We start from the raw sequence: 14,537 nt of genomic DNA, 5'->3' as shown, positions 1-14,537 counted from the left end.
ACTTAAGAGTTGTCTTAATTTTCATTTCTCTGATCAGTAATGATTTAGAGCACTTTTTCATATGACTAGAAATGGTTTTAATTTCTTCATCTGAAAATTGCCCATTCATATCCTTCGACTATTTATCAATTGGAGAATGGCTTGAATTCTTATAATTTCGAGTCCATTATCTTTATATTTTAGAAATGAGGCCTTTATTAGAACTCTTAAATGTAAATTTTTTCCCAATTTATTGCTTTCCTTCTAATTTTGTCTGCATTGGTTTTGTTTGTATTAAAATTTTTTAACAATATAATCAAAATTATTCATTTTGTATTCAATAATGTACTGGAGTTCTTCTTTGGCCACAAATTCCTTCCTTCTCCACAGATCTGAGAGATAAACTATCCTTTGTTCTTCTAATTTGCTTATAATATCACTTTTTAATGTCTAAATCATGAACCAATTTCAGTCTTATCTTATCTACCTCCTACTTTCATTGGTGTACAAGTTCCAGCCAAAATCCCACCTTTCCCAATCCCTCTTAATTCTAATATCTTCTTTTTGTTGATAATTTCCTATTTATACTTTATACATTCATTTTTACATATTTGTTGATGAGCTCTTCAAGAGCTGGGACTGCCTTTTTCCTTTTTTTTTTATATATCCAGCACTTAACACAGTTGTCTGGAACAGAGTAGATATTTATAAATGATTATTGATCAACTGACCAAAAGTTTGCCAGTCTCCAGGCTAAATTGCCTCTGCAAGCCTGGAAAAACAAACATTCAATCCTAAAAACAAACAAACAAAAAAAAAAAACGCAGGGCCAGGCCAGAGTTTAGTCCTAACAATCAAGACTAAAATCAGAAAGTAGTTTGGAAAGAATGAGCAAACAAACAATTCTTCCTAATATTACAATCAGAAAGACACGAAAGACATAAACCCAGAAAAAGAGGACTCCAAAATACACACTAAGTCTCAAACGAAGTCTCAAAGAAAAATACAATTTGTACACAAATTCAGCTAGAATTCCTAAAAATATATATATAATAATAATAAAACAAGAGGCTTTTTTCAGATTTGAAATTTTTTTTGATAAATATGAGAGTAGTAGAGGAGGGGAGATAGATTAAAAAGAATTATGGAATAAAGAATTGGAAAGGGAATTAATGCAAGAGATACAAGATTTTGCCCAGGCCACAAACTGAAATTTAGAATGGAACAAATACAAGTCTCGATGAGATAATTAGAAACATTAAGACAAGGTATCTCAAAGCAAAAACAACTTACTTAGAAAATAAAGAGAAAAAAAATTAGGGATCACTAGATTATCTGAAAACCACAAAAAAACAAAATCGAGATATCGTATTATAAAAATATTTAAAGAAAAATGTCCAGATCTCTTAGAACTAGGGAACAAAATAGAAATAAAAATAATCCACTTGTAACCTTCCAAAAGAACCCCCCAAAAAAAAAAATTCCCCAGAACATCATAGTTAAAATCTAGAGATTCCTGCTCAAAGAAAAAAATAGTACAAATAGACAGAAAAAAATAATTCATGTACCAAGGACCCACAGTCAGAATAATACGTGATTTAGCATCCACCACCATGGAAAAACAGAGAACTTGGAATGTGATTATCCTGAAGACAAAGGATATGACTTTATAGGCAAGAATAACTTACCCAGAAAATCTGACTATAATTTTACAAAAGGGAAAATAGACCTTTAATGAAATAAAGAACTTTAAAATATGAAAACATCACAATTATATTAAAATTTTGAAATTCAAACACAGGAGTTAAGAACAACATAGCATAACATAACATAAACAATATTAAAAGACTAAAAGGGATAAACTTCTAACATTCAACTCTGAGAAGATGATACTTGTGTACCCTCAGAACCTAACATCATCAGGGGTCAAAATAGAAATCTATTATAATTAGATGAATCTAAGACAAGAACAGAATAAGAGGAAAAGAATAATATACTAGAGGAAGAGGAAAAGAAAAGGAAAATCACCTCACATAATCAGAATGATGAGAGGACATTTATAAAAACAAGAAAAAGGGATGGGGAGGTAACAGCTAATACTTGAATCTCACTCTCATTTAGTCAAAAAAGGGAAGAATATGTACACAAATATATTCTGGATACAGAAATACATTTCAGTTAACTAGGAAATAAAGGAAAATTGAGAAGAAATAAAAAGTAGATTAAGGGAAGATTTAGACTGAAGCAAAATAAACTCAAAAGATGCATGAAAATATTTATAGCCTGACATGGCAAAGACTGGGAATCTAAGGAAATGCCCATAAATTTGAGAATACTTAAACAAGTTCTGTTATATCAATATAACGGAGTACTATAGTGCCATAAGAAATGATCAAAGGAATGGTTTCAGAGTATATATGAACTAATACAGAGTAAAATGAATAGAACCAAGAAAACTATATATACAATGACAACAATATGGTAAAGGAAAATACTTATGAAAAATTTTGCCAGTATAATGACCAACTGCTAATTCTAGAAGACTAATGATTAAACATGTTAACCATCTTCTGTTAAAATACATGATAAGTCATATTTTTCCAGTAATGAGGAGAGCGGTCTAGGTAATTTTGTGACTTAACTATTCTTGACTATTAATCCAGACTGTATTTTAACATAACTTTTCCTTCTTCAAGATTCTTATAAATATTACCTAAAATTTTATTGGGCAAAGAGTCATGTTGGAGGCCATGAGATGATATGCCAGTCTCTCTCCCCAGGATAGAAATGGCTTAGATACAGAATGAAGATAAATCAAATAAAATTGTTTCTGGCAGACTTAAACCTAAAACAAACAAACAAACAAAAAAAAAAAACCAGAGTACAGTATTAGTGCTAATATTTTTTCTTTGATATCATAGTTTCTGAAAGTATATTCAACATATCACACTCACAGACTTTATTTCCTTAAATAAGAGAGAGGTATATTTTTCATTTCTTCCTGGAATCAAAGGTGTTTGTTTAAATTATTTAGCATTCAGTTTTTAAATAAATGAATATGTATACATACATATGCTTATATGAATATATGTATTTACATGCTTGTGGACATATGTGTGTATGCATTGTGTTGCATGTTATATTGCAATCCTATGCATTGATGTATGTATGTGTATATATATATATATCTAATCTATACTTATATATACTATATATGCATATATAGCATATATATATATCCTTCCTGTTGACATTGTTGTAGTTATTCAGTCTATGTGTTTTCCTGGTTCAGTTTACTTCATCGCTTCAGTTCATTAATGCCTTTCTATACTATTTGGAATTCTTCATTTTCATGCTTATGACAGAAATATTCCATTTAAGAGTTTTAATCAATAAGTATCAAGGCCTGCTGTGAATCAGGGACTATACTAGATGCTAAGAATACAAAGGCCAAAATAAGATAAATTCTTGTCCTCAAAAAGTTCATTATTCTGGAGGAGACAATATACATATAGCAGGAGGAGACAGTGATTAGAGCATTAAGCTTGGAGGCAAGACAATCTAAATTCAATCCTACCTCAGATGCTTACTAGCTATATAATTTTCCATATTCATAAAATAGTAATGATAATAACCACCTGGTGGTGAGAATAAAATGGGATAATTTATATTACATGTATTTTACAAACCTCAAATCACTTTACAAATGCTATATATTTACATTAACATACATATGTATACATAAAGTATGTTCAGAGCATGCATAAATGTTCTGTGACTTTCTTAATTGCTTTCCTTTTCATGGCAGAGAAAAAGCTTTTTAATTAGCTGATGAATCAGAACTTAGAGTACTTACAAAAGTTATTAATTAGCCATCATCTTTTTCGTTTTGGTGATTCAAGGGCTGCAATAAACCTCCATCTGGGGAGAGAAAGATAATGCCAGTGGTCTCCTCTCTGGGACTGTGAAATAACATGGTCTCCTGGTACAGACATAGTTCTCTTTTATGTTTTATTATTTACTGCTCTTACATAGAGCAGAGCAGACCAGGACTCTGTGAACTTTTAAGAGCCTTGACCTTTATCCAGGAAAAACAGTCTGTACCCCAGTTTCCAGCAGCATTAATGAATGCATCCCTAAGGAGTGGGTCACAGGCAGCCTAGACATTGTGTCCTCCAAACAGGGAAGTGTTCTCGCCAGTCAGATACGCCACATTTGAAAGTGAACTTGGGAGGGTGGGGGTGAATGCTTTGTAGCAATTTCTTTAAATGTGTGGGGGGGAATGACAGGAAGGTCAGCCGTTCTCCAATGATTAGCTACTTTGTCTCCAGTCTTTTGCTCCCACAAAAAGTGCATCTGGGTATATTTCAACATCTATAATGATGTTGAGAGCTAGCATTTATATAGTGCCAGAAACTGTTCTGACCACTTTAAAATCTAATCTCATTCATCCTTGCAATAACCTTGGGATGTAAGTGATATTATTCTCCCCATTTCATAGTTGAGGTTAAATTGACTTGCCTAAGGTCATACAGCTAATGAGCATCTGAGGCTGGTTTTGAGATTTGACTTCCTGACTTCAGGGCAGGTCCACTGCTCCACCTAGCATCCTCACAAGTTGCTGATTAAGACAGAGAAGAAGGAAGAAGTCATAATCCTGTTACATTTGAGCTTAGTCAGTCCACATTTGGAGTATTTGTATTTAGTTCTGCCATTTTTGAAGAAAGACAGAGACAAATTGGAATGGGAAGTGACCAGGAAGTGGGAGAACCAGTTAAACATGCCATGTGGTAAGTTTTACTGGGATTAAACTTGGAGAAAGAATGGGGTGAAGTGACAGCAAATGGAGGAACATGGAAAGCAGTCTTTAAACAAGGAAAGATTGTCAATTGGACCTGTAATTGTTATCAAAAGCCGGGCTCACTGCACATTGTGGAAACTACAGAGAGAAAGCTTTAGGCTAAGTGTTAGGAAAAACTTCCCAAAAATTATTGTTGACCAGAAGAGGAATAATGTGATTCATGTGGGCATTTCCCCTCATTTCAAGTAAAATTATCAGGGATAGTAAAATGTTTAGAGGCAGCTGGGTGGTACAGAGGAGATATTGTGTCGAAACTAGAGCAGGAAAGTTTCAGTTCAAATTCTGCCTCAGTTCCTTGGAATAGAGGATAGTTCCTCTGTTTGCCTTAGATTTCTTACCTTTAAAATATTTTTGTTCATTTGTGTCCAACTCTTCATAACCTTATTTGGGATTTTTTGGGCAGAGATATTGAAGTGGTTTGCCATTTCTTTTTCCATCTCATTTTATAGATGAAGAAATTGAGGTGAACAGGGTGAAATGAGTTGCCCAAGGTCAATAGCTAGTAAGTGTCTGAGGTCACACTCATCTCAGGGAGTTGAGTCTTCCTGTCTACAAACCCAGTGCTCTATCCACTGTACCACCTACCTGCCCTTCAACTAACAGAGTTCAAATTTTTTCCACTCGCAGCTCTTTTTTCATCTGAGAAATTTTTACATGACCCTGGGTATGGAGGTAGTGAAACATTTACTGATAATAAATCATAATTTCACTACCCTGCATTGTTACATGACCTTTTATGAGGTCATGAACCAGAGTTTAAGAAACTGGGTAATAGGGAATCTTTGCCTTAGCTAGGTTATAGCTAGCTTCTGAGAGTGAATATAAGAGAGAGATTACAATGGATTAAATTCAAAACAACAGAGAAAAAATCCCTCAGTGTGTTTTTTCTGTGCTGTTTTCTATTTGACAAAATCCCCAAACCCAATCTCCTGGGGTTGGGGGATTTCCCAATACTGTTATCAGCTCTACCCTGGCCTCTCTAATGAAGAATAGAAAGACAACCTTCTGTCCCCTTGTCTGAGAGAACCACTAGAGACAAACTGCAGTTAAAAAATGACTTTTTACTAAACAAAGGTCAGAGTAGAAATAAAACAAACAATGGACACAGTGAGTAAGTTACAGTTAGGTTGCAACGTACAGTTCTTTAGAGGCAAAAAGCAGAATTTCTTCCTAGTTACTGAGATGTTTTCCCTTCCTTATTTGGCTCCTCCTATTGAGGCAGAAAATTTGAGCTTGTATATATACACACACATATATACATACACATATATGTGCATATATATATATATATATATATATATATATATATATATATGAAGAGTGAAAGAGAAGGGGGAAAGAGAGGAAACAGAGAAAAGGAGAAAGAGAAGGAAAGAAAGAGGAGACATTGCACATAGAGAGACAGAGAAGAGAGAGATAAGGAGGAAAAGAAAAAGGAGAGAGAAGGAGGAGGAGGAGGAGATGAGGGGGGAAGAGGGAGAAAAAAGAGAGGGAGATGGAGGGAGAGGGAAGGAGGGAAAGGGAGAGGGAAAGAGAGAAAGAGAGAGGGAGAGGAGGGAATAAGGGAGGGAAAGGGGGAAGAGAGGGAGGGGGAGAGAGAAAGGGGAGAGGAGAGGGAGAAGAGAAAGAAAGGGAGAGGGAGAGAGGAATAAAGAGGTGGGGAGGGGGGAGGGAGAGAAAGAGGAAGTAGGAGAGGGAAAGGGAGAAGTAAAGGGAAAGAGAGGGAGGGAAAGACAAAGGGGGAGGGATATATGAAGAGAGGTGGAGAAAGAGGGAGAGGGGGAGGGGAGAGGGAGGGAGAGATAGAAAGTGATTATCTTTATTTTTGTTTTTGGATTTGTTTCTGGATCTAAGGCACCAGGATTATTTCCATGAAGTATTTCCATTTCATTCCATGAAATTTCCATTTCAATGAAGTAGGGTTCATGGTCTCCTGACTCACAAAACAGACAATATCTGACAGTAATCCTCTCTTAGAAAGTTTAAGCCAAAGATTTTTCTATTAAAAAGAATCAAAAAATAAAATAATTGAGGACCAGGGCTGTCTATAAGAAATTGTCAAGTGGAAAGAGAATGTTCTAAGATGGAAGTGGGCCCTAATCTCTTTTCTCTTTGCTTCTCTATTTTTTCAACTTCATCAGCTTCCATGGGTTCAATTCACTATATCCAACCCATGCTTTTCTCCTGAACTCCAGTACCAAATTATCAACTTTTTTTGGATATTATAAACTGGAAGAACTGGAAAAATACCAAACTCAACTCAACTTGGCCCAAACAGAAGTCATTCCCTTTCCCACAACCCATCCCTTTCTCAAAATTTCCCTATTTCTCCTGAGGGCAACATCATTCTTCTAGTTAGACATATTGGCAACCTTGGAGTCAGCTCCTCATTCACACTTACCTTACTCATCCCATCAATTGCTAAATCATTAGTTCTGTATCCAGAACTTCTTGTATCTATCCAATCAAATGAGCACCACCCTCATCCCCTATCACCTGGATTGTTTCTATAGATACCTATTCTTTCTCTCAAAATACTCTCCTCCTTAATTCATTCTCTACCTCTCTCTCTTTCTCCTCTCTTCTCTCTGTCTCTCTTCTCTCTCCTTCTCCTCCCCCCTCTCTCTCTGTCTCTCCTCTTTTCTTCTTCTTCTCTCTCTCTCTCTCTCTCTCTCTCCCCCTTCTCTTTCTTTCTCCTCTCTCTTTTATATGTGCTATATACTATAATAATATAGTACATGCTATGTATTCCTATAGTTAGCATTTATACAGAACTTTGAGGCTGACAAAGTTTTACGTGTATTATCTCATTTTATTCTTACAATAACTTTGGGAGATGAGTGCCATTTTACAGATGAGGAAATAGAGACATTGTGACTTGCCCACACAGTCAGGTGTCTGAGGCAGGATTTGAATACAGGTCTTCCTGTCTCCAGGTCCAACACTTAGTCCAGTGGGTCATTTCCCTACTCAACCAACTTCTGTGATTCTTTCAGATCCAGAGGCCGCAACATACCTTTTTAGCCTTATTACAGATTATCATACATCATTCCCCTTTGATCAAATCAAACAGATTTTGCTTTTCCCCTCTCTTTCTCCTGGGCTTTTTTACACAAGTCAAGAACCGGCTCTCTCAGGTACAGGTACCTGTACAGGACAGGTAGGTGCACAGTGGAGTCAGGAATTCAGAGCTGACCTCAGACACTCTGGGCAAGCCATTTTACCAGCTTTGACTCAGTTTTCTCATCTGTAAAATAAACTGAATAAGAAAATTAAAAAAAAATATTCCAGTATCCCTGCCAAGAAAACACAAAATGGGATCATGAAGAATCAGACACAATCTATGGATGAAACAACAACAAATATGTACATGTTATTCCCCCTACAGAAAATGAATTCTTTAAGAGCAGGATTTTTAAAAAAAATTTCTGCATTTGTATCTCTAGCTCCTAGCACCATGACTGGCACAAAATATATAATGAATAAATGTCTATTGATTGATTGTATGACATAAGAAATATTCATTGATTGATCCCAAACCAGTAAGTGAAAAATGGAAGAATGTGCACATCCTATCCCCAAAAGTAAGCTCTTCCAACTTCCTGGATATATATTTTTCATAATGCGTTTGTTTTTCATTCACATTATAAGACTTTAGATGCGTTTCTTAAATGCAAAATTTTCTTCTTAAAGTAATAGGATTTTTGTGGGGGGAGGGGGGCAGCAATGACGCTAGGTGTGCTGGTAAACGTTTAACAACTGGCTTTCTCAAATTCTTTTAAATTTCATCTGAACTGTTTGCATTTTCTCCATCACTTGCTGAAGTCTGGACAACCAACAAACCTGATTTGCCTCTTGCTACGGTGTAAATGCTCACCCAAACAATTTACGTTCCGAATCTCAAAAGCTATCGTCTGTAACGACCCTTGGAACCTTAAGGAAGCAGCAGGATAAAGGAGAAAGGAGACTGGTTTGAAATGAGAAGATCTGGGTTCAAATTCTGCTCCTGGGCCAACCTCCCGCGTTTTCCGTCTCCCCGTGGGAAATGAGGAAGCTGCGCTCCCTGTAACGTCCCCTCCCACCTCCGAGTCCTTTGTGACTGTGTTGTTCGTGTTAACTGCCCCAGCCCCTTTTAGGTCCTGAGCTCGTTTAGGCCGGGAGTCCGGCCGGTCTGGGGCATCTTGGTCTAACTCTCCGTGCCCAGCACTGGGCTGGGCACACGCTAGCAGGTGAACAGATCCTGCGCGAGACTCAATAAGCGAATGAAGGCTGACTTCGGAGGGAGCAGAAACGGAGATAAGCCGGAGCCTTCTCCCAGTGTGAATCTGCTCTTTCGAGTTTCATTTCAGACTCCAGTCAAACGAACTTAATTTGTGTTTTTATGGAGGCACCAAAGTGTGGGAAAGTGCTTCAAAGAAATTAATTCGACTCAGGAAGAGCAAAATGGGCGGGGAGACCGTGAAGGAGGGTGGGTTGCCCGGGGGGCGGGGGGGAGAAGGAGGGATTATGGAGATTTTGAACGTTTCTGCCCAATCAATGCAAGGAGAAAAATAAACCCGAGGAGAATCTGCCCCTCTGAGGGGAGCCCAGAACTTCGCCTGAAGTGATTACTCCTGCAGAGCGCGAGCGCCCGACCGGAGGCTGAGCTTGACCATGGCCTTTGCAAACCTCCGGAAGGTCCTGATCAGTGACAGCCTGGACCCGTGCTGCCGGAAGATCCTGGAAGACGGAGGGCTGCAGGTGGTGGAGAAGCAGAACCTCAGCAAAGAGCAGCTGATAGCCGAGCTGCAGGTAACGTGGCAGCGCGGGAAGGGGCCGGCATCCTGGGCTAGCTCGGGCTGTGCCCGGGGAGCCATGAGGGCTTGGTCGCGGGAGGAGGGGGCGCTCGGAGGGCGAACTTGCCGCGGCGCTCGCTTTTAACCGGAGGTGTTCCTGTTTGGGCGGGCTTTCGGCGGGCACAGGAATGAGAGGCGTGCCCCATCTCGAGCCCCGTGCCAGCTTTTCTTGCCCTAACTGATCGCCAAGGAGCCCCCGGGGATAAGGGAAGGAGGACGATGGGAGGGGGCTTTGCTCGTTGCTAGAGACCGGGCTGAGACGCAGAGCGAGGGCCGGGGGGGCCGCGTGGGGCACCGAGGGGTTGCGTCTCACGGGACGCGGTGGGGGTGGGGGAGAAGAGCGGCGTGTGGGCCTAGAAGTGCATCACGTGGGACTGGGGGGGCATCGCCTGGGTCTGGGAGGGCTTGGGTTCCGACTGGGGTGCACGGTGTGGAACTGCGGCCTTTAAGGAGGGGGGGGGGGGTTGGCGTGGGATAGTGCATTTCCCTGAAGGGGGAGGATGCATCGCAGAGACCCAGGGTGCGGGAATAAACGGGGTGGGGGCTGCTTGGCTCGGGACCGAGCGCGTTTCACCGGTGGGGGAGGGGTGCATGGCTGAGGTTCCAGCAGGGCGTGTGAGCGTCTTCTCAGACCGGTCCCGGGGGTGTCGGGGCCCGCGATCCCCCCAGTCCCACTTTGGGCCAGGGCTGCGAAGCTGCTGCGGGAGCCGGGACAGCCCCGGGCCGCCTCCGTCTGATGCAAGAGTGGGACGCGCTTTCGCGGCCCCGCGCCCGGGGCTCAGAGCGGGGGAGGGGGCCTGGGACGTGGGTCCTCTCTCCTCGCGGTGGGAGGCCTTGAGAGCTGGAACGGACCTCTGAATTCCGCCCCGTCGCCTTACAGGCGAGGAAACCGGGGTCCAGTTAGGTGAAAGCGCCGGGTCCGGAGCCACCCAGCTTAGCAGGAAGGAACTGTGGAGGATTTGAATCCGGGATTCCCTGCCAGCTGGTCCAGAATTCTTTCCAGGACGCCAGTTGCTTCTGGCTGGCAGAATGACATTGAATGTATCTCAAGTTCTGCTCGCAGGGTAATCTTCCCTTCCCTAACCTAACTCCCAGGAACTTATCCCAAGGGAGCGTTTTGTTGGGGATGGTGTCTCATAAGGCGGACCTTCAAAAATAAATAAATAATGCGAAGCTCAGCTTTTCTGAAAGTTTTAACTGCTGCCTGTGCTCTCCCTGAAGAGAAATGAGAAAATGATTTGACTTTTTTATGTGACTTTCATCTAAAACGTGCTGTGTCTATACTCCTGGCTTCCCTCCCCCTACCATCCGGCCAGTTAGACAAGCTGATCACCTTCTCCCTCACCCCCTCTCCTCAAAATCTCGATGTTTCTCAAGTCCTCCTTCCCCCCCCCATTTCTAGTTCCCCCGGATCACAATCAGGCAGTTAAGTGACTTATGCCCCAGGAGAACAGCCCAGATGAAGTCCTCCACCTGTGCCCTTTGGGATGCAAAACATGGGGTAAAAACAGCATCTCCAGCACTGTTAGAAGTATAGGACCTGGCTCTTGATTTCTGCACAAGACCTCATTTACCTAAATGCCAAATTAGTCTGGTCACTAAGTGGAAATAGGAGAGAAAAGTTTTCTATGGAGCAGAAGAGTTAGAGAAGATTTTTTCAGGATAAAATAAGATTGAATAAAATTGATCTGAAGCTTCCTTCAAGCCACGCGCCCACATGTTTGTCGATTGATTCTCATCTGAATTAGCAGAGAGGAAATGGTCCAGTTAGAGAAGCAGCAACTTCCTAGCCCTCTGACCCCTGCCAAGTAAGTCCCTTCTGGTCCAGCTCGATTTTCTCATGGGTAAATGAGGATAATAGCAGCACTTTAAATGAGAAAATATAAGTAAAGGTCTGTGCAAACTTTTTGTAAAGGGCTCGATAAGTTGGGGCTATTATTAGCATAAAAAAGCCCTAGGAGTCAAGAATGGTGCAGATCACATTACTTGCAGGACAGCGTGTGCTGGGAACACTGAGGTCAGTCTACCTGGAGTGTGGAAGGAGCTCAGTGGGAGAGTCACGGGAGATAAGATTGGACCGATAGGAGTGGGTCAGAAGGCATTACGAAAGGCAGGATCCTTGTTTCTGTTAAATATCCCATTTCCCCATTAACAGATTGTGTCACTGCCCCAGTTAAGAGTCTGCAATAGGTCCCTGGACTAGTTGGGCCTCTGAGTAAGATGATGTGAGGAGCGAACTTTGCTCCCAGCTCTGTTCTGACCACTTCAGAAGAAGCTTACCTTCCCCGAGCATCATGGAGTACTTTGCAACCATTAACTTAAATTAACCTTTGCAACAACCCACCCTTCTCTCCCAGGACTAATGGCCCCTTTCCTCCTGATTATCCCAGAAGTTCAGAATGGATAGGATCCTCCATCTGAAAAGTTCCCTCTAAACATCTCTGACAAATGGTCACTAACTGAATACTTGTAGCGAGGAGGAAATCCACATACTTCCTGACTAGTCGAGATCTGCATTTCAATAGTTCTAGGAACTGACATCAAGCTTAAGTTGCCTTCTTGTAAATTCTCCCTCTTGCCCCTCTGGGACTAGAAAATTAAGTTTATACTACTTACATGTAATAGACTTTCACATCTCTCATGAGCCCTTTCTAATTTTTTTCCCTTTTAGCCAAAATGCCCCATTCCTTTAAACCAGTATTCACAAAGCACAAAACTGAGGTCCTTTCATCTTTCCATTTACCGACCCTCCTCCAGACATTGTCCAGCTTTATCAGTGTCCTTTCTGAAATGCATGGCCTTGCACTGAACACTACTCCCAACGTGGGCTGATGAGGGAAGAATAGAGAGGGGCTGTCAGAAATCTCTCTTATCTGGACCCTGTGCTTATCCCAAAGTAATCTCAGCTTGGAGTAGCTTTCTTGGTTGTCACATCCCACAAATATTAACAGTCATTGGATTTGGGACCAGCCATAATCCAGAGCCATGAAGCAATGCAAATAAATAGCTGCTGACTCAAGATTTGAACCAATAAATAGCTGACTTAAGATTTGAACCTAAGTACCCTGAATGTACATCTAGCACTCTTTCCATATTGTGCTTATGAAGCTCTTTTTTTTACAATGCCAAATGTAATACAGCATTTATCCCTTAGTTATTTTTGCTGTGCTACAGTGCTCTAGTTTATTAATATATGTGTGAATTTAGATATATAGATACACACATATATGTGTGTGTGCTGGAAAATTGACCCACAGCATACATTTACACATGTATGAATATATACATATATGTATATACACATGCATATATATATATATGGGGGGAATCCTGCCTCTCTCATTCATTATGGTAATTTTCCACCCAGTTTAATATCATTGGCAAATCTGGCAAGTTTGCCATCCTATAACTTTATCCAGTACATTGATAAAAGTGTTAGAAAGCACAGAACTCTAGAATTCTACACTAGAGACCTTTCAGGTTGTCATCAAATCTTATTGACTATTTTTTAAGTCTGGCCATTCAGCTAGTTATTACCAACACACCTTTTCATGTGTATATACATATACTCACATATGTGTATGTGTGTGTAAAACATGAGAGACTTTTATTTAAAAATTAGCTTTAAAAAGCAGCTAAACGCCATGCGCAGCATTCCCTTGATATACTAATTTAGTAGCCCTGTCAGAAAGAAAGGAAAGGAACATTAATTAGATGCCTACTGTGTGGAAGGCACAGTGATGTTATTTCAGTTGATCCTCACAACACTATTATTTTCTGCATTTTCCCTATGTGGAAACTGAGGTTAAATGACTTACCCAGAATCACATAGCTAATAATAGGCTGGGGTGGATTTGAACTCTGATCTTCCTGATTTCAGAGGCAGAACATCTGCTTTCCCCCAGAAAAAAAAAAGTATCAGGTTAGTCATATATGACCTCTTTATCATGAAGCCCTCTTGGCTCTTTGTAATCACTGGTTCTTTCTCTATGTGTTAACCAATTATCCATTTTTCCCCCAATAAGAGCATTTGAAATTTTTTAAGGAAATTTAAATTTTAAATTTAAATTAGTAATTAAATTAGTAATTAATCAGTAATTTAAATTTAAATTTTATAATTTTTTTAGTTCATCAGCCTATACTTTTTCTTCTTTTTTTTTTTTTGGAAATAAGGATGGCATTTTCCTTTCTCAGGTCCTTTAGGAATCTCTCTTCTCATCTTTCAGCTATGGCAAAGGGGGCTCAGCTATGACATCCACAGATCCTTTCAGGAGCCAACAATAGACCGTAAATTCATCAAGACCAGTAGTGATGAGGTTCTTTCTTATTTCTGTACCTATTGTGCCTATCAATTCTTTTTTAGCTTTATTTGTTCTGACCTTTCCAGCCCGGTGCTCATTCTTCTTGGCAGGAAAAATAAGCAAAATATAAATTGAGAAATTCTATCACAAGTTATCATCTCATCTACTTAAAGCAGTCCTTCTTGCATCCTCCTCTTTTCCCAAATACAGATTAAGATTAAAAAAAAAAATCTTTGTATTGTTTTTGGCTTCCATCAGTAGACTTAAACCTGTGACTTTTAAAAATCTAAGTTGTTTGGTGAGTTCCCTGTGCATCCACATTGATCTTTTTAGATAATTGTTCTTCCTCCTTGTCATAGAAATTATTTAGCTAGAGCTCAGAGAGTTGTTTTTGAGAATATCCTTTTCTGCTTTTAACTGTAGGATTTTACTCTTTGAGATCTTAATTATCTTTTAAAACCTTTGAAACCTCTTTATTCAAATCTAAGATATGCATCAGACTATAAAAGCTCTGTGCACTTGCTCACTTTGAGTCTCTCTCTTTCTCTCTCTCTCTCTCTC

General features: G+C 40.0%; 1 protein-coding gene across 1 annotated transcript in view; it reads left to right on the top strand.

The window, feature by feature from the left end:
• Positions 1-9,324: 9,324 nt before the first annotated feature.
• PHGDH (phosphoglycerate dehydrogenase) overlaps positions 9,325-14,537 on the top strand; it is a 35,212-nt gene continuing 29,999 nt past the window's right edge. The window contains exon 1 of the mRNA XM_051992882.1: positions 9,325-9,631. Within this exon, the coding sequence (XP_051848842.1) occupies positions 9,494-9,631 (138 nt within the window). The 5' untranslated portion in view covers positions 9,325-9,493. The remainder of the gene's footprint in view (positions 9,632-14,537) is intronic.

Source organism: Antechinus flavipes, chromosome 4 (assembly GCF_016432865.1).
Source record: "Antechinus flavipes isolate AdamAnt ecotype Samford, QLD, Australia chromosome 4, AdamAnt_v2, whole genome shotgun sequence".
Classification (NCBI taxonomy): domain Eukaryota; kingdom Metazoa; phylum Chordata; class Mammalia; order Dasyuromorphia; family Dasyuridae; genus Antechinus; species Antechinus flavipes.
This window is presented reverse-complemented; position numbering and strand designations above follow the sequence as displayed.